The 21,607-nt window shown below is 46.9% G+C and overlaps 1 protein-coding gene across 1 annotated transcript; it reads right to left on the bottom strand.

Annotated features, from left to right (window-relative positions):
• Nucleotides 1–316: 316 nt before the first annotated feature.
• On the bottom strand, nucleotides 317–17,885 carry LOC117142730 (pair-rule protein odd-paired). The gene is made up of 3 exons (XM_033306900.1): nucleotides 16,624–17,885; nucleotides 1,976–2,145; nucleotides 317–1,837 (listed from the first exon to the last, which is right to left on the bottom strand). Exons 1-3 carry the CDS (start codon nucleotides 17,576–17,578, stop codon nucleotides 1,133–1,135), a joined length of 1,830 nt encoding a protein of 609 aa, XP_033162791.1. The 5' UTR covers nucleotides 17,579–17,885; the 3' UTR covers nucleotides 317–1,132.
• Nucleotides 17,886–21,607: the final 3,722 nt, after the last annotated feature.

The raw sequence follows: 21,607 nt of genomic DNA, 5'->3' as shown, positions 1-21,607 counted from the left end.
AGTGTTGAACAAACGACGCATTTGATGTCTTTGGTTGGAACTCAGAGCATCGGAATTTCAAAATGTTCTATTTCACAGATATATTTTGGGGTAGTCAGGGTGTTTTCAAGGATCAATGCGATTTTTTACCAATCAGAGTTAGTTTTGTCAAACTAATCGGTATTGCATTGCCGATAAGATGGCCTGGAGGTTTCACTAAATTTCCATAAAATACTCAGTCAATACCATATCCATACCATAGGAAACAGTCCTACAAATAATCTCTGAAGTCACTTCGTCTTTCCAAAAATAAGTTCAACACTTTGTTTATAGGGCTTTTTCAGTTTATTTTGCATGTTTGTTTTTGTGGGATTTTGTTTGTAGGTTTTTGTGATAACTTTTAAATTTATTCTGCGTACTTAAGCTTGAGGAAATCTAAGGCCGAAAGTGTATGTACGTATATGCGACGAAGCTTCCAATCCCTTCGATGTTTTTACAGTGTATTAGTTAGCGATTTTGTACTAGAAAGCTGGCGGATGGGAGGGGATGACGAGAATGAAAGCTGCTCCGACAAAAAATTAGCTAAGTCTTAACGGCTAGGTAGTCAATATGCTTAAGTAATTCCGTTTAAAGTTAAGGTTACGGGTGCGTTTTTACATTTATGCGATAATTAACTCATATTTTATACATTTACAGTAAGTTTACGTCGAAGTTCGTTACTTTTAGTTTGTTTTGTTTTGCAACTAGAGAACTACGTTTAAGTTTACATAACAGTTAAATAGCAAAAAATTAGTCAATTTTTCGATCGTACATCTTTTTGTTGAATAGTAATATTTAAAATACTTAATAGTCATGTTCAAAGACGAATCAAAATGAGAGCTTCCGACTTTCGTTCAACAGCAAATTTTCAATTATCAGGTAAAAAGTTCAAAGTGCTTTCTTCAACTTTCAGAAATATTTGGTTTTCACATTGCGCCACAAGGGCCAGATTCTGCAGCCGCTGGCAGCAGATCCAGTCCAGCGAGGAGGCCGACTCCTCCACACTTCCTTGGGCTGGTCCAGTTCCCCCAGCAATGGTGGTGGGCGTGGCCACCGGTTGGGCGGGCGGCGGCGGCGGCGGTGGCGCCTCCTCGGGCCACCAGTTCTCCCACTCTCAATACGCCGTCGCTGCGCCGGGATGCATCAGGTGGTGGTGGTGGTGGTGGTGCCCGAAGTGGTTCAGCGGGTTCATGGCCTCCGCACTGCCGCTCGGCGCCGTCGTGTGATACCAGTCGCTGGGTGGGTGGTGCTGGGCCGCCGGGTGGTACAGTAGGTGGTGGTTGTGGTGCAGCATCGAGGCGGAGGCGGCCGCTGCCCCCGGAGAGGGCGCCGCCTGGTGGTGATGTGGGTGGTGGTGGTGCGACGGCGGCGGTCCCAGCGGTGGTGGCAGGTAGGCGGAGGCAGAAGCGGCCATCAGTTGGAGGGCGGGCGAGGACTTCGGGTCGCTGGGATGGGCAGTCAGCTGTTGCTGCTGCTGTGCCTGCTGGTGCTGCTGCTGTTGTTGCTGCTGCTGGTGCTGCTGCTGCTGCTGCAGCAAGTGGGAGGCACTGCTGCTGGCCGTGCTGCTGCTGCCGGAACTCGAGGCTCCCAGGTGGACACTGTGCATCGGATTGGGCTCCGACTTGATCGAGTGCGGAGATGACTTGATGCCGCTTCCGCCGCTCAGGCTGCTCACGCCGCTGCTGCTGCCAGCACTTCCATCCAGGCGGGTCGAGGGCGGCGTCTGGGCTCCGCCGGTGATGATGCTTGAGCTGGAGCTCTCCTCGCCCTCGCTGTCGTAGCCGTGGGATGGGCTCTTCTCGTCCACATTGCCATGCACCTGAGGAAAGCGATGAAACAGGCGGGAGTTAGTCGAAGTCAACAAGTGAGCGGGACACAGTTATGCGTTGCAAAGTTTGTATGATCTTGAAACCTAGGAGTCGAGTCCTCAAGTGTGTTTCAGTAGAGCTCAACTTACCTTCATGTGCTTCCGCAGCGAAGAGGGATGCGTGTAGGACTTATCACAGCCATTGATCCGGCAATTGTAGGGCTTGTCCGACGTGTGGACGTGGGAGTGCTTCTTGCGGTCCGAGGAGTTGGCGAACCGGCGATCACAGCCCTCGTGCTCGCACTTGAAGGGCTTCTCGCCTGAAAGTAGGCAGGAAAAAAGGGGTTCAATCAGTTTCAGTGGGTAAGAATGCGGCTCTTAAACTATATAGACTTGTTGTTCTGTAGCAATAAATTTCATTATTTATGTGACACGCATAAAATAAATAATGGCACCAGCGAGCACAACATCGAACAGACGATGACCATTTATGGGCTCACAATTTTTATGAACTGTCCTGCACACACAAGCACACACGCACACACACACAATTTAATAAAGGTGGGAAAAGCCGAGTGTCCAACTTATTTACAGGGAAAACAATAACAAAACACAAGATATACAACTGGGGAAAAAATCATATAAATTATGCGGGATCAAGGGGCCCATTGTTCGAGGGATCCCGACCCTGCGACCCTGTCCACCAATTTCACCTGTGCCGATGCCGATTGTCCTTTTTGTAATGCGACCCTGCGTCCCTCTGTCCGTTTGTCCCTTTGGATGCACACGAACAAAGCGGCAAGGGTAAAGGGAACGGTCACAAGGTTATCGTTATTATTTGATTGCTGTGCGCAACACCTTTTCAATCGAAGACACACTGCAGTTCGCCCTTTGACCCGAAGTGATATTTTATAGCTTATTAGAAAATTATTTTTGACGGCGGTGGGGCAGTCGGAATCTCGACGGCGAGGGAGAGCGATAAAATCAGGACTAAACATAAATAATATGGGTTAGCCTATAATTGGCGGAGGGGATTTTAGGGAAATTATCGATGCAACCTAAATCTAAATCGAAATATATTTTTAGTTTTTAATAATTGCCTGCCTGCCCTCCCTGTCCTATCAACAACTTCAATCACTTGCCACATTAAGCGCCATCCGAAGGCCATAAACAAGCCGAGTGAATTACGTACAGAAGTATCTCCGGCTAAGTCCACTTAGCATATGGCATTTATGTCGCAGATAAGCGGCCATTACATGCACCACAAGCTTTATGACAATTGCAGCTAAGCGGCTCAGAGACCCCCACTCGCCCCCGCCCCCAAATAAACCCACGCGGATCCGCCGACGATGACAATAATCGAACATTTTCACACCTCGAGCTTAAAGCGGACAATCGCTGTGGGGCGGGGGCAGCAGTGGGTTAAAGAAAAGCTGCCAGCTGGGCTCCAGGTGGGGTTTCGGGGTAGGGCTTTGTGAGCAGCACGCCTTTCAGAAGACATCCAGCGGCGACTTCGCAGCCAGCTCGGGCTCAACAAGTTTCAGCTCTTTTTTCGCCTTCATTTCGTTTTCGTTTTGTGTAATTTAATACTAATTTATGTGCTTTATTATCCGCATTTGAATACGCTTTTTATTTTGGGGCCGTAATAAGTCAGAGATACACACTTGTGTGTAAATAAACAGAAATCGGACAAACGCTCTTCGATTTGAATGGCGTGTCGCATTGTGATTGGCATTGTCTTTTCTATTAATTTGTCAAAATGTGAAACTCATAAATAAGCATTACGAAAGTGCCATCGGGAACTCAGTCATGTATTTTGACAGGTCCCAAGGGTCTTAGGCAGAACACGCGTGACGAATGCACTTCGATGTGCTTTTTGATTGAGTTCGAACGGAATGTGGCGCCAGAGGAATCACATCAAGAAATGCTCGATTTTAAACTCTCAAATCATGATATCCAAAGGTTATGAAGATAATGGAATGGGAGTCTTGTATCCCGAAGATACTCACAGAGTGTAAAACCTAACTGTTAACTGATAAGAACTCGCTTGATGTACCCTTTAAATGCCCTACACTTTTTCTCTCCTCGATCATCACGCGCGACTATCAGGTGGCTGTGGGAAATGCTATCTGCGAACGCTAATTAGTCATAAATGGGACAGGCAGCTGACTCGGTTCCGCCAACCCGCTGGGCTCCTCATATCCGTGTTATCAGTCTTATCACCTTATTTTCGGGGAACCCAGCGGCGCATCGGTGCCCGACTGAGGCCATAGCCCATATACAGACTGAACGCGGAACGGAGAGCGCAGAAAGCAGAACACGTCCGCATATCCACATATCCACATATCCATCTCCTGGAGCGCTGCGGTCTAAACTCAGCGGGGGAGACGGCTGAATGCGGCACGCGCTGCGGCCAAGGACATTAAAGGGTTCGGGTCCCGGCTAAGTGCAGCGCAGGATACGCATAATTTTCACATTCCACTGCGACTGGCGGGCATTAAAAGTGGAATTTAAATATGTTTTATTGCTTTAAGTTTCGGGGTCCGATGGCTCGGTCCGGGGCAAAATAACCGAAATATCGTCGCCCATTTATAAAATGTCAATTTCAGGCGACGTTTTCCGACTTCCCTTCCGACGGAGCGACATGAAAGACATCTCCTTGGCGCACCCTTTTCGGTCCTGGCAAGGCGCCATAAGTACAGTGGGCCCCCGCCCGGAACGCCCTCCTTCCGCCGGCAAATCCCACTTAGGCTGTGCGAATCGACAAACTTATTTAAATATTTCAATAAAGTAAATCCGATGGCAAAGACTCCGGGCATTTAATGTAGGCGTAGCTGCGAAATAGGCCGGCTGCCTTGTGATTTGCATATTTAGCGTGAGCTGCTGTTCTCCTTTTCTTTTCCGCGGAAAGCCCCAAAATGGTTAATTTCCTTAAAAAAAAACGGGAAAAAAGCTGGCGCTCCTCGCGGGCGGAACGATTGGAATCGGCACAGACTGCCTGTCATGGCGGTTTGTGTACAGCTGCAGAGTTGTTTGCTTGTTTTTTGGGGTGGTTCTTATATTTTTGGGGTTGCTTTGTAATCTCCTCCCTGCGGATGTGTGTGTGTGTGTGTGTCAGTACGGTCGTGTCTGTGTGTGCGTGGGTTAAGCCAAGAAAGTTGTACATGGCCAAATATATGTATGTGTGTGTATATTAAAATATATGTACCGCATTGTTTGTCGGTGTATATGGCACATGTTTTGGCTTTATGTAACTGCTGCAAAGCTGGCTGTCATTTGCAGACGAGTGCCGAGCCGACGGCCTTTCCCCCCTCCCCCTCCCCCATTTCCCCATTTTCCCCCGCCCTCTCACCCACCCACCCACGCTTCCGTCTGAAATTGTTTTTGTTGTGGCCATTATGGGGCGTTGTTTCTTTTTCGTCGGGTAATGGGGCTCTCTGATGTTTCGGGCCGTAGTCAGCGCAGAAGAGGAAAAACAGAAATGAGTTTGGCCAAAATGATTCCATTCGGGCTCGAAGATTTGCTTGGATGTTATTAAAATATGTTTGGATGGTGAAGACAGCAATATGTTTTTCGTGTTGGGCCTGGGAAATGGGTGGATTTGAGTCACGGCTCCAAAAGTTGACAGACTATTGATGCAATAGGTACATCTAAAGGCGCAAAAGCAACTGTGCACCAACAATAGAATGTAATAATGGTAAATGTACATAAGAAATTAGTTACAAATTTCCTTTAAACTAACCATTCTACGTTGCCTGAAGAGTCTACCAAGTCGGATGCTCAACTCATTATTTATTTATCGCCAGCATATACCGTAAGTGCAACGAAGTCCAGAAATACCCAGACCTGTCATGAGGAAGCAACAGGAGATCTGGATTCGCCCGCCCCCGCCCTCTGTACATACATACACACGTACATACATACGAGTGTGTATACCCGTACAATACCCTGGCTCTGGACGTGATCGCCGCTAACCAGGCGATGCAAATTAAGCATCATTGACAGTCGTTGATTAATTGGAGTGAATCAGGTTTTTAATTTGCAGCAACAAACAACAGATGAAATTAAAAATACACAGCTCAAGTAAAACATATTTTCCGGACGTCAGAGTGACAGTCGCATATTAAAGGCATTTCGCACTGGAATTAATTAAAAGCGATGAGCAAAAAACGCTAAACAGAGCAATTCCAGACCGATTCCATCGCGCACCTCTGTCTTAATTGCCGCTAAATAATTGCCCTGGTAAATATTTATTGCCTGCTTAAGGACCTCTCAGCACTCGTCCTCAATGGGAACAATAGAGATCCTGGCCGACGCCATCGCCCTCTTTTACGTAACAACGAGTGCGCCAGAAAGGGAGGGAGCTGGGATCTAGGGCCAGAGAATCCGAGGGATGAGCATCATCATCGCTCATGTGTCAACAGCATGCAATGCGATATGATTATTATTATCTAACAATACAATAACAAAACTGCTACTTTTTGCCTGCCGCTCTCTGGTCGCCATCCCTTTCTTCCCTGCACCTCCGCCTGGGTTGTTGACACTCCTCGGATTTGAGAATCCTGAGCCCATTGTGTATCTGTATCTGTATCTATATCAGTGTTTGTGTTGTATCTGTATCTGTTTGTTTGTTTGTTTGCAGCCCATTTTTTCCGCTGCTGTCGCTTCTTTTTTTCGCCGCTTTGCTCCTTTTGTTCCTACGGCTAAAGCCGGAAAAGCCAAACCCCGATTTCCTGGCGGTTTACATTTCAATGGGCAATTTTCCGTCGCTCCCCCCTTTTGTCTCACTTTTTCAGTAGCGTTGCTAGGGAGCAGTGAGTACGAGTATTGATGATGAGCATATTGTTGGGAACATCGCGAGGATCCAAGGATGGTAAGGGGGGTTCCTTACCAATATAAGCAGGTGGCCTTTGAGAGTAGCTCGTGGTCGGCAGGAGTTGGCATATCCCAACGCTGTCTGGGAATCCACATTTCCCTGCCGCCTAATCATCCATCGCAGGGGTATTTTCCCACACGCCGCTTACTTTGAATATTTATAACAGTTGCCTGCATCTGATGACCAAATTAATGGCCAGCAATTCCGCTCCATTCCATAATAATAATAATAAAATCATAATTTAAGTGCAATGAATGCCGCTTGTCAACGGCCAAATGCAAAATCCTCGGGCTCATCATCGGGGCGAGTATTATCATTATCATCGTCGTGGATGAGGATGATGCGCACCCCTCGCCCAGAGAAGTTACCTATGGGTCTGGTCTGCCACACAGTCGGTCCATTGTTTGCTTGTTTGACAAAAACCATCGTTGAGTGAATTCGGTCATGATTTATGATTTCTGCGTCCCTCCCCGACGACAGCAATGCCTATGAAGACCCCGTCCTCCCCGGTTTCCTCCGCTAAGCAGCTCGGTCCTCACATAATTTTCGCTATTTGTTTGCAGCTTTGCCGTTTGCTGTCAAGTGATACGTTAATAATTGACACTGGGGTCAGTGGCTGGACTCGCAGCCTCTGGGTTTTCCTGCGGTTTTTCTCCGCACTTCCCCAGATACTTTCGGAAACTGTTTCGAAACAAAAACACACTGAATTTTCCACTTCGTTGGCGGCCTGTGCCTAATGAGGAAATGAGAGGATATTACATTGGAAAGACTGAGGAAGAGGAGGCATGTGTACAAGGAACTGCAAGGGAGGCTTAGCCTTCAACAACTACGGGTATAACCACATCTCGCCTGTCTTTCGAATCTTTAGCTTTTTACATTAGTCCTACAAATTTTCAACGAAGAAAGAGCATGAAAACTTTCCCCCCTCGCCATCCAGCATAAAATCACATGCTCAGAGCTCGACTCGAAAATTGTGTTTTGTGAACAAATTTTTGTTATTACACAAGGCTGCCACATGCAGACGCCAGACGCACACACGTCTTAGTCAGCCGGGTCTGGAAAAGTTTTTCTGGCTGCCCCAGTCGAATGAGCAGCTTGAATGCATTAGATGCAAGCCGCACTCCCATGCAGGCGGCAGGAAGGAGCACACACTCACAGTCTGGCATTTGCATTTGCATATACCTCGCTGCGCACACACACACACCTCGAAAGCGTTAGAGGCGTTAGTTGCATGGCAAACTTGTCGAAAATTTGCTCCATTGGCTGCTGGGCCACAAAAAAGCTGAGTCGCAGAAGGAGAAACCCAAGTCACAGCCAGACGAACTGGCCATGTTTGGTCTTGTACTCGTGTTCAGCAAGGCTGTTGCTGTCATTGTTTTACTAATAGCTTGCTAGTTGTCTATCTGCGGATTGAATTCATATAGTTTGTGTACATGCCAGGGTGTGTTCTGTGTTCTGTGGTCGCCAATTGGAGCGAAAGTTAGGGCAAGGTTTGGAATGGGTGGACTTAAATGGTTGATTCATTTGCAATGACACTTCAACGGGCGATAAGCCTTGGAATGCGGGCGTTCTTTATTTCTTTATTTCCGAGATTTAGGAACTGCTTACCCAGTTGATACTGTGCGAAAGTTCTCCTTTAATGGCCAGCTTATTTTAAAGCACGTTTAGACTAACCAACCTAGGACAAACATAATTGACTGTTCGGTTCGGTTTCTATGTAGTCAAGTATCTTCTTGGATTCCAGGGCTCGAACAACACTCGAATGAGGAACGGAGCGAAGACAATAAGCAAAAGTAGCACTAAGCCCATTGTCTGAACCCAAACTGCGTACAAACAGGGGCATAGCTGCAATGGGAAGTGCCCTAGTGCAAATGAGTGCCTTGGTGAAAATGGTAACTCTAGTCGCACCGGTGGACAAAGAGGCATCGGGCCGGGATTAGCCCACGGAGCAGCTGATGTCCCAACCGCCTCATGAATGAACTGCTTACGCGGTGAAAACGCTGCAAAAAGAAAGCAGAGGAAGTGGAGTGAAGGACCAAATCCGCAAGAAAGGGCGGCCTGGCCGACGCTCTCAAGGATGAGAGGTGTCGCTTTGTGCCGACTCGGTCACGGTGAATCGGTGTCTGTATCTGTTCGGTATCTATCTCCTCGGCCTGATTTTTGCTGCTTAGCGCTCTTTAAGATCTTAATCTTCTCAGCCCACTCACCCTTCTCCCCGCACTCTGATCCTCTTCTGTTTGCCTGTTTGTTTGTTTGTTTTTTCGGGTTCCATCAAGTAGAAAATCTCTTCGGCTGTTTGTCAGAAATTAAAATGTCATCAAGATTGTCATCGCTGGGATATGGATATGCGATGTGACAACTCCAGCAACTGAAGGAGGATGAGCCGTCGGTTCGGTTTGGTTTCGGATTCGATTCGATTCGGATTCCTTATCTTAAATGGCTTGTTCAAGTTAAATGTTGTCAATTCTAACAAGATCCGTGTGGCGATAAGGCCAATCAATGACATCAGGAGACAAATATTTGGGGCGAGTGATCGGAATGGGAGTTGGCTAAGAAGTTCGATTAGAAATTAACCCTCTTATGTATCGAACTAGACATGTGATACTTATTTAAAACGTTCTCCCCACATCATAAACATTTCAATCCCACGTTCTCTCACACCTTCAACGAGACCCTTCGCACTTCAGCACCTTCGTTCGAGTGTATCTTATCGATACTGCCTAATGAACACATCAAAACATCAACTAGAATTGCATTTGTGTTCGCAACACTCGAGTAAGAAGCACATCCATATTTCGGGGCAAGCGAGTTCGCATTGATCGCCGAACACTGAAAGCCGAGGGGAGAAGTATCACATCGCAGTGGCCCACATCCCACATCCCGGTGGCTTACACTCGGCTGAGTCCTGCTGCAGGGCTGCAAGGAAATTCGATCATGCTGAGAACGGGAACGAACGCAAATCCGAGTGCCCTGAATTGGCGAAGTAGACCGCAGTACAGCCATTTTCACAGTAGCCGTCGGCAGTGCGTCATGGAGTCCATGGATCCATTATGCCATTAGATATTTTTGGCGTCGGCGGTTGTAATATTAGCCAAGAACTCAGGCCGCTGCCGCTCGGACTGTCTGTCTGACAGGCGGTTGTCACACAAACTCTGCGTAAGTTCAGCCTCTAATTACAACTGACAATGTTTTTACAACAAATTGCGTGCCCGGCGAGGCTGTTCCGCTGCCTGCGGCTTTTTGGGTTAAACAATCACATTCTGTGCCCCAGACAACTTGGAGGCGTTCGAGTGGTACAAATTCGGCTGAACGAAAGCGACAAACGATCCGAAAATGTCCCAAAGGCAACAAATATGCATAAATGTCGACCTAAGCTGATTTGACAAGCACGCTTATAGCGGTTTATTCAGCGATCGCAATTTTTACTATATTGTATTTTCTAAGCGTAAATAATGGGAATTATACCTTGGAAATATACTCTGTTCGCAGAGTACATATGCCTGCTATTCTACCTATTTATTATTGGTTGGTTAGTGGTCGAAATACTTCTACGAGTATTATATCATTCCCAATTCAGAGTAAAAATAGCCAAAACCCTGCTTTTCGAGCATGCCACGCATTCCCAAGTCATAAGCACACGGTTTTGGCAAGAGCATACCCAGGTCCACACAAAAATACCTGGTTTTGCTGACCAGTTGCCCAGTTGCCTCGCTGTCTCTGTTCTTTTCGGCTGTTTAACATTTTTGCCCATATGAATAATGATTTCGTTTTCCCATCAGCTAATTTATACAAGTGGGGCATTGCGCGCGGGGCCCTTGGCGCGATTTAGAGGATTAGTCAGGCCTTACTTTTCCATAATTCTCGAAAGGCAGCATCGGAATCAGAATCAGAAACAGACACAGAATCGCAGAACACCGAATACCGAGTCCCGGGTCCCGGGTCCCGGGTCCCGTGTCTCTGTTCTCTGGTCCCGGGTGCCAGTCCCATATCCGAGACCCAGTTCCAGTCCCGAGCTCCATCTCCTACCTGTGCCCCAGCCCGAACGTGTGCAGATATAAAAAATATGCAAGATGACAGTTTAATTTTATGGTTTGTCTGCTGCTGATCAGTTCTTTATGCGTTGAAATTGTATTCTTATTCGGAGTCGGGCTCCGTCTCTATCTGAGACCTCTGAGGGCCTCTCTTTCGGGGATCCGCTGGAATGCGAATGGAGTCTGGTACGTGGCTACTTTTGGCTCCTTTCGGGTGAGGAATTTAATTAATTTGAGCGCGACTTCTAATGACAAAGTGGGCGTGACCAGGGCTTAGGAATTGGAACGAAAACTTGCCAAAATGAAAGGGAACCGAGGGAAGGAATTTATCAAAGCTAAGCCTCATTTATTAACTAGCCGGGGTAAGCAGCTTACGTCCGACCAGCCACGAAAGTGAAACATCCGAGGGCTAGCTCCGCCGCTCAGAAATTCAGATATTATGCAACAGCCCAACAAAATGGCTACTTAACTAATAGACTCGAATGGAAGACCGAAACAATGACACTGCCAAAGGGTTGCGAGCACAGGACAAACCCCTGCCGCGCCAAAGCGCGCGTTTTTTACGTCTCTCGCTTTTTGGCAAATGAAATTATAATTCCTGCTCTGGGGCAGTCGGGGGTTAAGAAGGACACACACCTATACCCGAATATGCAAGCATACATACGTATGTACAAAACTGTTTTGACATTTGGAAAATGCATGGAAAATAGAGAGGATGCAAAGCAACCCCTCCTGCTCAGGAGCGTGACGGGTGGATGTGGATCGACTGGCATTGTTAGTTCCTTGTTAGGGTGCCACAAAGGGTTCCGAATCGGGGGTTGTCACTAATTAGAATGGGTGCGTATGCTCAATTACCATGGATGTGTAAAGCTTTATGGGCGGCGAGCACTGGCATTGGTACTACAATATAGATCACATAAGGAGCCTTGAAAAAGAATTACTTTTCCATTAAATAGTAATGCGGCCTTCTAGATGCAATGTTCCACGGAGCAGTACAACTCAATCACGTTGTTTCATTCCCACCGTTCCAAATACACGGCAAAGGCATTCGAGGATACATTTCAAATGAACAGTTCAAAAGTGCACAGATATAAAGTCGGATTAGAATTCGGCACTAAATGTTAGGGCCCATAAATTTACTTAGCACAAAAAAAGTTTCGCTCTAGTCTGTCCAGTCAATAAATCTACCAACTTTGCTTACATTCAGCTGTCAAAGGCTTGGACCACACCAGAAATTTATACACTTTTACTTCTGGCACATAAATCCCCAAAAGGCGAGGAGCGAACTTCTCAGCTTGTCAAACTTTTAGCAGATGCGATCGTGTGTCATGTTTGTTGGTATTTGACACTTCAAATTGAGCGAAACGAATGCAAACATGGTGTCCTCGTAGATGGCTTCAGTTGTTAGGGATAGCGAGAAGGGTCTCCGGCGGGGGTGCTGCTAATTAAATGACGAATTTCCCTCGCTGGCCGTTCTGGCCTCGAAATGCATTCGTCATTAGGTGAGCAGACCCGAGAATCGTTCCTAGAGAGCGTAGCTAATTGATTTTCAGTCGTCAGTTGCTCGACCAGCGGGAGGGAGGAGGCAGGAGATCCTGGCCAGAAACTGCGACCAGGTAGTGAAGCTAAGGTAATCAGCTCGAGCACATCGCAGGTTTTTTCCACCGCCTCCTCCCGCTGACTCTTCCTCGTCTGCTGGCCATTGTTCTGGCAAGAGTCAAATTCTGAGAAGACAAACACACAGTTTATCCGCAAAATAAAAAGTGATTTTGTCTCTCGCTTCGATGTATTCGATGTAGCTGTATCCGTATCTGAGGCTGTTCGGTGTGTGTTTTTGTGAAAACCATTGAACCCGCAATAAAGTCATCAATCATTGACATTTGCCAGCGTTTTGGCTTTGTTGAATTTTGTGTTTTGAAAAATTATTGAATTGGCGCCGAGCGAGCAAAAAATGCATTGAGAAGTGAGCAGTGCAAATTGTTTTGAAGTTCTATAATTATCTGGCGTTTGGTCCTGAAAACAACCTTGATTTCTGTAGATTCGAATATTCAATCTGACTAACCTGTAGCTACTTCTCGTACATATAACTTTCCACGTGTACAATGAACTATCATACCCACCTCAGTTACCCCAAAGCTTTCTAAAAGTGTAAATAATTGCATAATTCACTTCATCGTTCAGAGCTGAACAAGTCCATAAAAGACTCATTAAAAAAACACTTGCACTCAATTAAATGGAGCCGAGTTGGGGCCGAAAGGGGCATCCTGGCGAGAGGGGGAGCTAATCAAACAAGGGTCGCAGCTGCCAGGACAATGTTGAATGCTAAACTTTGCCCCGCAGCATAATTGCACAACAACAAGGCGCCTGGGGAAGCGGAAAGTGAGAGGTTGCACTTGAAAAGCGGGGAAAACCAGAGGTGGTGGGCTTGGGTGGTGGGAGGTTGGAGGTGGTAGCTGGGAGCTGGTTCGCAGCAGCTTAATGAGCTTGGAAGGAGCGGATGGGGTGCTGCGAATAAAAACTAACCACAAAGTTGTTGAATGCTCTTGTGGCAGTCGGATCCTGTGGCCGTTGTAGGTGTTAATGAATAAAGTTGTCTGTGGTCCGCCGGGCGGAGCGGAGCGGAGTGGAGTGGAGTGCAAAGAATCGTGTAAAAGATGGCTATGTGTGTGCAAACCGCACAGCGTGATAAACGCCATCTATCCAGACACACAGACTCTCGGGCCGGTCAACAGAGAGCCCCAAACAACAAAAAACAACGGCCACAGAGCAGACAAACCTTGATTGTTTGCCGGGTTTTTTGCCGAGTTTCAGGGGCGGAGTCTGGTGCTGGGAGGGGATACAGGACGGACAGGATGGACAGGAGGCTGGACAAAATTGCAGATGGTGACGGCGACAAGTGCAAAAGTTAACACAACGCAGTGACCGGACGGAACGGTGGGAAAGAAACAAAAAGAGACATAGACACGTGAAGGTTTGTGTGAGTTTGGGTTCTAGGTTGTGAGTCCTTTCACAACCTGGTGAGATATACTACTACTCATATATCATTTCAATCGAATTTGTTTTATAATCTTTGTTTTAAATAAAAGAGAAAGAAAATATAATTATCAAGCCGAAAGAAACACACTATATATGAAAAAATAAACTGAATTTGACGTAACGAGTTATTTCACAACTATAACCTCCCACTCTCGTTCCACACTCGAATCTTAGAGCCAACTACCGCCGCGGTGTATTGACCCCTTCGATCATTTCGAGCTGCTACAGTGGCACCACTTGGGGCAGATCTATATCGACTGGATCCATAAGCACGTACTTGACTGCCCTGCTCCGTTTTACTCACCCACTTATCAAACTCGACCCCTCACCCGTCCCATCGGCGAGGAGTGGAAACCAGGTCGTAAATAACCTTTGCATAATCTAAATCAAAAGCTTAATGTAGCATGGCGGGTAACCCAAACAGAACAGCGCAGAAACAATCGCAGCGCAAATAAAATAAAGCTAGAGGAGTGGAATGCGAATGTGCGAATGCGTCCAGTAATCCGGCGAGTGTTACCCCAATTTCGGTTTCGATGGCTTTTTTGAGAGGGCCAGCACGGAGTGCCTCGGAAGCATTTCCGAGCCATTTCAAACGGAAGTTTTGACACGTGTCAACACAGTGTGTGCGAGTGTGTTTGTTTGCCCTGGGTCGGCGGTGTCAATGCAATAAAAACAAACACCAGTGCCAAGGGACATTTAGCCCAGCCAGCGATGCTGATTGAATTTTTGATTTATGCGCTGCGGAGGATGCTACTTCAAGTGCCCGAGTCGCACGGAAAGGTTAAAGGCCCCGCTCCCAGCCAGGCACCAGACCGAACCCAGCTCGATCCCGATCCGTAATGAAGTTGTGCGCCGGCCACTTGAAAGCCAATCAATATGTTGGCTATCTCCGGCAATTTGTAGCCAGGTCAACCAATCATAGGCACACACAAATCAGTCAGCAGAACGCACTTTTCTGCTGCATCACGGCGGAGAAAAGAAATATGAAATTAGTCAAAAGTATCATCATACAGCAAGCAACTCATTATAATGCCACATGATTGTTCCAAAATCGAACACAATATGGCGGCGTCTCGAAATCAAATCGAAACATTTTAATTACCTTTCGATGAGTGTGCAAAAGAAAATACTGTTGTCCGAACAGATTTACAGAAATAGCTTTTTTGTGCGGCTAATTCAGTGATTTATGAATCTCTCCGAGAGTTTATAACCGCGGTAACTACAAGATGAGGCTATAATGAAGCCCGACGTCTTATTTTAATTCAATTTGAAGGTATGAGGCCAAATGATCCCTAGAAAATGCGGTTAAAGCCCACGCAAAACAAAATCATAAAAATGAAGAGGCAACAAAAAAGGCCAGAAACCAACATTAAAACAACAAAATATAAATATTCTGGATATTGCGGAATATTGTTGCCCATATTTTCGTTCCTCTCCTCGAATTTCCAGTTTTTCACGCCAAGGCTGAGGCCAATCAAGGATAATCCAGGACCCAGCGATATTTACTGGAAAGTTTTTTAAACTGAGTGGCGCGCTTTTCACCAATTATGCGAAACTTTGTTCTGTGTTTTCGCATTCCATGTCCGCTTTCCCAACTTCCATTTGTTAATTGATTTTAATGGCTGTGTTTCGCCGCTTCTAATGAGCCCTACATGCTCAGCCATAAATTTCAATGGAACAAGTTCAACAGCCACTGGAATCAAAGTCATTAATTTGCGTTAAGCTCCGTTTCTGGCTTTATAGTTCGACTTCTCATAGATCACGACTATACCGCATAAATTGTATTTTAAAGCCTCTGACAAAAAGTGCTAAAGCACTGGCATTTGTTTCCGACTATGTTTTTTTTAAGTGTTCAGGCTGCAAAGCGATATTAATTTATTTTTGAAAGACAATTGAAAGAGAAATGCTTGAAATGGGCATGATTAATGATGGATTTAAGAAAAATTAATTATATTGAGAATTCGCATAGAGAGGTTGGCTATCAAAGTAATGGTAAGCCTGATACGTATTTATTAGTTAAGAAAAAACTGAAGCTGACAACCATGCTTAAAGTATAAAAAACAAAGGAGTTCCTAAGCTGCATTTTTCAGTTCCCTTTATAAATTTGACCAAGTTTCCAAACGTAGTTAAATACGTGCCAGTCAAAATCCAAAGTCAAGAGCTGTTCGCAGGCTTAGGGAAATACTAGGAGCAAAAGTCGAAGTCAACCTAAAGCCGTAGAGTAATCCTAGCCGTAAGGACAACATCTTTGCGGGATTTTCTGGGCGCGGAAGGGCTTTGGATGCAGGTTTTACAGGTGTCATAAAAGATGACCCGCCCGGCCAGTGGCGGGTTAAGCCAGGTAGTGGGCGTTGCACCGACTTTTGCCGTCGGCAACACGCCCACCTCGAAAACGTCCGGGATTTGCCCAGGCGGGCAAGGGTTATGCCCACGCAAGGTGAATACCAAGAGATTCCAGACCTAGCATGTGCTATTCTAAATATAAGTGGTTAAAATCTGCACAAGGTTTAGACTTTCTATAAGTGTTTGGTTCTTTATGAAATGGGAATAATTACAAATAGAAGCATTAATTCTGAGCTTCGAGCTTGCCAAAAAAACAATTGATTTCCAAAACTTTTCCTTCATAAAAGTATTTTCTAAGCCATTATTACACATGGTTTAATACATCCAATAATTACTTAAGTTTGTCAAAAATGTTAAAAAGTAATTATGTGGTCTATAAAAAACTTGGTGTTTGTAGAAAGTCACAGCATTAAGAATGTGGTTTCGTTCCATCTCAACCGCAGATTACATTTCAATAGATAGATGTACCCCGTTCGTTATCAATAGAAGGAGGAATGCACCGCCACACTTACCCGTATGCGTCCGCTTGTGGATCTTGAGGTTCTCGCTCCGGGCGAAGACCTTGCCGCAACCCGGGTGCGGGCAGGCGAAAGGCTTCTCGCCGGTGTGGACGCGGATGTGGTTGACCAGCTTGTACTTGGCCTTGAAAGGGCGTCCGTTGCGGGAGCAGCCCACCCAGAAGCAGGCGTGGGTGGTGCACTCGGGTCCGCCCACGTGCTCCACGGTCAGGTGGGTGACGATCTCGTGCATCGAGTGGAAGACCTTGTTGCAGGTCTTCCTGCCGCCCGGGGGCACCAGGCCAGGCTGGTCGGGGTCTATCCAGAGGCACTGCATCTCCTGCTTCACGCTGGAGGCGGACGAGGCCGGCTGATGGCGCATGTAGCGAAGGAAGGCCCCGGCTCCGGCCGGGTGCATCGCGGACATGGCGTGGTGGGACGGGTGGTGCACGACCGGGTGGTGCACTGCCGCCGTCGGGAAGTTGCCGTGGTGGTTGTACGGGTGGCCGGCGGCGTAGGCATCCGCCATGCCCATTCGCATCTGGTGGTGGTGATGGTGGCTGTGGAAGGGGTGTTGTCCGAACCCGGAGCCCAGCTCCGCGGCCTGAGCGGGAAAGCCGGAGAAGAGCATGGAGTCCGCTGCGGCGGAGGCCTGTCCGGCGGATCCCGCCACTCCGTACTCGGCCTCCCTCCTGCCCAGCAGAAAGTCCCGGGAGGCGTAGCTGTTAAAGTGCCCGTATCCGGAGTTCTGGTAGGCTGCAGCAGTGGCCGCCGCGGATTCCTGATCCTGGTGCTGTTGCTGCTGCTGTTGTTGCTGTTGCTGTTGTTGCTGCTGCTGTTGGGTCATTTCGAGTTGCTGCTGCTGTTGCTGCTGCGCGTTGCTGTTGCTGGCGGTGGTGTTGGGCGACATTCGCAGCCCGTAGCTGGCCAGGTGGTGCTGAGCCGGCTCAATGAAGGCGTTCATCATCATGGTTACAGTGTTTTTGCTCGCTTATATGTTTTTAGTATTAATTCAGAAAGAACTGATCTACAAGTTTTCGATTCTCACTTTGCTAGGCCAATGAGCCCATCACGCACTGAGGTCACCTCACTTAGCTGTATATACTGTGCGCTTGTTTCGCTCTTAGATATTTCTCATGCGACTTGATACTTATTTACGTAATGCACTCGCGCGCGATGCGTTTCTGGGGCGTTCGAATCGCAGCAAGACTTGACGCTAACCGAATGCCAAGACTTGACGTTTCAAGATGCGCAGCAGGACTGAAATGCTCCTGAAATTCTAACTCGCTGCTGTGTTGCCTCGTGAAAATATCTGCCGACGATCACATGTGTGCGAGTGGGACCGATGTATGCACATCGTAAAATGACTAGAGGGTAACGAAAGCGTGAGTGCGAGCAGACCAGGCGTATGACCTGCCTGTGGTGAGTTGCGCTTGCCATGGTGTATTCCCAACAAGCCACCACTCTGTCGGATAGGCCTGGGCAATGAGTGCGAGTGTGACAGCTCTAAGAAAATGGCCGCCTCCTTGCATGCTCGAGAGTCGGATAGAAGAGCACAGAGGCTGCGCACTCAGTCCAATTGGAACCCGTCCGAGCATAGCGCCCTCTCGCTCGGCAAACTGGTTTCGCGGAAATTAACACCCACTGCGGTTGGCCAGTGGGTGGTGGGCCGACTGCGTGCTGCGTGCGCCTGTGCAGGGGGCCCAAATGCTGATTGGGCCGACGGGCAGCCAATTGAAAGCTCGCGGGGATGCATTTTCCAGCCCGCTCCTCATTGTCACGGCGGACGAATGGCCCGCCACTTCGGATCGCCCAGCTGTCAGCTTATCAAATTAGTTGTTTATTTTATTGATTTTAATGATATTAAGCACATTCCGCGCTCGGACATCGGAGATTTCCAGCCGTTTTGTTTAGGTTGCGCCATAAAGACGTACGAGATTTCATTAGCGCCGAACGCTCTGTTTTTCATTTGCTAATTTATGGAATTTTCAATAAGCAGTAGTCGAGTCAATACATAATCTTGTATCAATCGACTTGATTGGATTCTGCTGAGTGTTAAGTGCCCCGGCAAAGCGGCTTTTGGGGCAGACTGTGAAGTGATACTTCGCCTGGATGGGGCGAAAATGTATAAATTTATTTTCATACAAAACATTTGTTTTGTGATAATATGGTATAACATTGTGCTGGTCCATAGGCATATTGTTAGATGCTCACCTTAAAATATATGATTTTTTCTATCTACAATCCCAAAACTTAGCGATGCAAAAGGAAGGTTTTTAACATCAAAATTGTCTTCGATTAGCATTTGTGTTTCGAACCAGTCCTCATATATACATAATTTAAGGATGAATTAAAAATGACTTCAGCATTTAAAACAATAATAATGAAAATAAAATGGAATTTGGATATATATTGAGTAATCAGATGTTTATTCGTAAACATAGTATTTTCTAATTGAATATTGCCCTGAATTTATCGTTTGAGAAAACAATATTTCCAGGTAAAGTTTAAATGAGAATGAGAAAAAGCAAAGACCATGTGATTCCTTGCTAATTACCTTGATTTCCGCAATGAATTAAAGCATTGGGGCAAATTGTGACATAAAGCGTCACCGCCAAGCGTTCGGCTATTAAATTGTCAAAACAACTCGGCGGCAATCTGCAATCAGCAATCAGCGAACGGCAATCGACAGTCCACAGTCGTCCGAATGTCATGCCGACCCCAATGCCATTTTGGGAGGCGGGTAAGACCATAAAGCAGCGGAAAGAGCACCGAGCTGGCAGGCACCCAGTCCCGCAGAGCTCCAGCGACAAGTGTCACTCGAAATGAAGCCATTGCTCCATATCGAGGATGGAGGATGGGGACGGAGTCGCCGGGGTGGAGCAGATGATGGGCTGCAAACGGAGCGGTCGGCTGAAGTGGATTTCTAGCGCACTGCCAAAGAACCACTCCCATAAATAATGCCGTACGAGCCACTTGAAAATGGAAGCGCAAAATGCAATAAACTCTTAATAACAAAAAAGGAGCGGGGGAAAGAAAAACAATCTCAGGGGCTACCAAACAAGAAATTATAAATTTAAAATGCCCAGATAAACAAAATGAAAGTTGGCCCAGCAGGTTGCAGCTTCTGTTGATGTCTGTGATTCAAGAGGTCCATTTAGGACTATTCCGAATATCCATTTTCCAATGCAGAAAAATAGTTTAAAAACCTAGTCAATCAAGTTCAATAAGAGTTTTGAAGATCAAAGATCAAACTAACATCAAAAACCTTGTAGCTTTTGTGATATTTTAATTATGTTCTTCCATCATAGCCATAGCCATATGTTTTATATTCGATTAAACCCCAAGTATTTGCAATCCGTCGTGTTAGTAGAAGTATTCATATTTTGGTGTCGATTTCACCCCCAAAAGCAGCGGACTCAACCCTCGGCTGTGCTTAATCAGTTTGGCCACAACCAAGTGGGCAACCAACCGGTGGGCGTCGGCCTGGGGACATGGCCGCGTGGCATGGGCACGGACTCATCAGAGTCAGAGCCGAAATCAAAATAAAACCGTAACCTGGCGTGGACGCCTTTGGCACATGCCGCGATCACAGCGGTGAGCACTGTACTGGTCTTTTGCCTGGGGTTCGCATGAGACCCGGGATTCCAGAGCCGAGACTCAAGATTCCAGTTCCAGTTCGGGCTGGAGAGTTCCGTGCCGGGCCCACAGAGTGAATGCCCACGGAGCGAGGAGGCAGGGAGGGGTGTCAACGGAGTGAAGTGGAAGCGTGGGAGTTTCCTGTCCAACTGGTTTCCTCGCGATTTCCTTTCATTGCTTCTATGCCTATTAATGTGCCTCAACAAATGGAAGTAAAGGTGGAAAATGTTCAGGGAAATATTAAAGTGAGTACAGGAATTGTTTGGCACGGTGTGAAGTATATACTCTTGTTAATTGCGTAGAAAACAAATGCTGAAAATTGAATAAAATCTAGCAATCTTTAGTTAATTGCAAGAAATGCCTTTTACGAGTATGCCATTGAATGTGAGGTTATTATTTGGAAAGAGTTTCCAAAACTACGAACGATCTACGTGGGCCTCCTTCTCATTACAGCACGTGGTGAGCACGCTGCACCCGAAACCTCAACCACCCACTTCCCGTTGCACAACCAACAAAGCAGACAGGTAGGAAGGCCTTGGCCAAATCCTAAGAGGCAATTCGCGAATCTCGAAAAAGGCGAGGACATCAGAATCAGAATGCTTAATCCCGGGGCGTGATAAACTGGCGATGCCTGGAAGGTAGTACAAGGATTAGGGAATCGAGACAGCTTAGGAAAGTCAATTTTTTTACGACCATGCCATGAAGACACCGGAACAAGGCAGCACATCCAGCCCACACATCGCCTCGAGATTCTCCAGATAGAGGGAAAATGGAAATCGTGGAAAATTATATGCCCCATAAATATTTCGCCGGAGAGCGGACACGGCAGTTTTGCTTCGGATGAATCATAAAAAAAAGTGCGTGACGGGAGAAGTGCTGATCGGAGGACACGGACTGACAAGGTCATGTCAACCATAAATATTTACATGCCATAAACACCAAGGTGAGGGTCAAGCCATCCTGGCAATCCTGGCTCACATCCTTTTTCCGCAATGCGTTTTCCATTGAAGAGCAAAAAACAAAGGCGATCGGAAACCAGGAGACCTTGAACGAAATTTATGATCAGTTGCTGCTCGCAGTTTGCATTCGCAGGTAAGTCAAGTCAAGCAGTCAGTCAACTTCCCGGCCCGGAATCTGTGATTTACGAGCTGTTAGCCATCCCGGGATGGATTTTCATTTGAATTGTGACTGCGATTGTCCCTGTTTGTCCGAGGTTTTCTCGGAGGTTTTTCGCCGGCATAAATTATGCCGTTGCCCGAGTCAAGTTGTTATGGTGGGCGTTGGTCCTGCACAAGCACCTCGTCCTACCTGGCCAGGATACGGGCTTGGTTCAGCTTGGAATCCGTATTGGTGTGCCTAT

This window comes from Drosophila mauritiana, chromosome 3R (genome assembly GCF_004382145.1).
Source record: "Drosophila mauritiana strain mau12 chromosome 3R, ASM438214v1, whole genome shotgun sequence".
NCBI lineage: Eukaryota > Metazoa > Arthropoda > Insecta > Diptera > Drosophilidae > Drosophila > Drosophila mauritiana.
This window is presented reverse-complemented; position numbering and strand designations above follow the sequence as displayed.

What these genes read in the sequence shown, in the direction of transcription:
- LOC117142730 (XM_033306900.1), bottom strand. Translation starts at nt 17,578, where the DNA reads ATGATGATGAACGCCTTCATTGAGCCGGCTCAGCACCACCTGGCCAGC. An exon ending in CCACAAGCGGACGCATACGG is followed by an intron (nt 2,146 to 16,623) that starts GTAAGTGTGGCG and finishes GCCTACTTTCAG; the next exon opens with GCGAGAAGCCCTTCAAGTGC. An exon ending in CGCTGCGGAAGCACATGAAG is followed by an intron (nt 1,838 to 1,975) that starts GTAAGTTGAGCT and finishes CGCTTTCCTCAG; the next exon opens with GTGCATGGCAATGTGGACGA.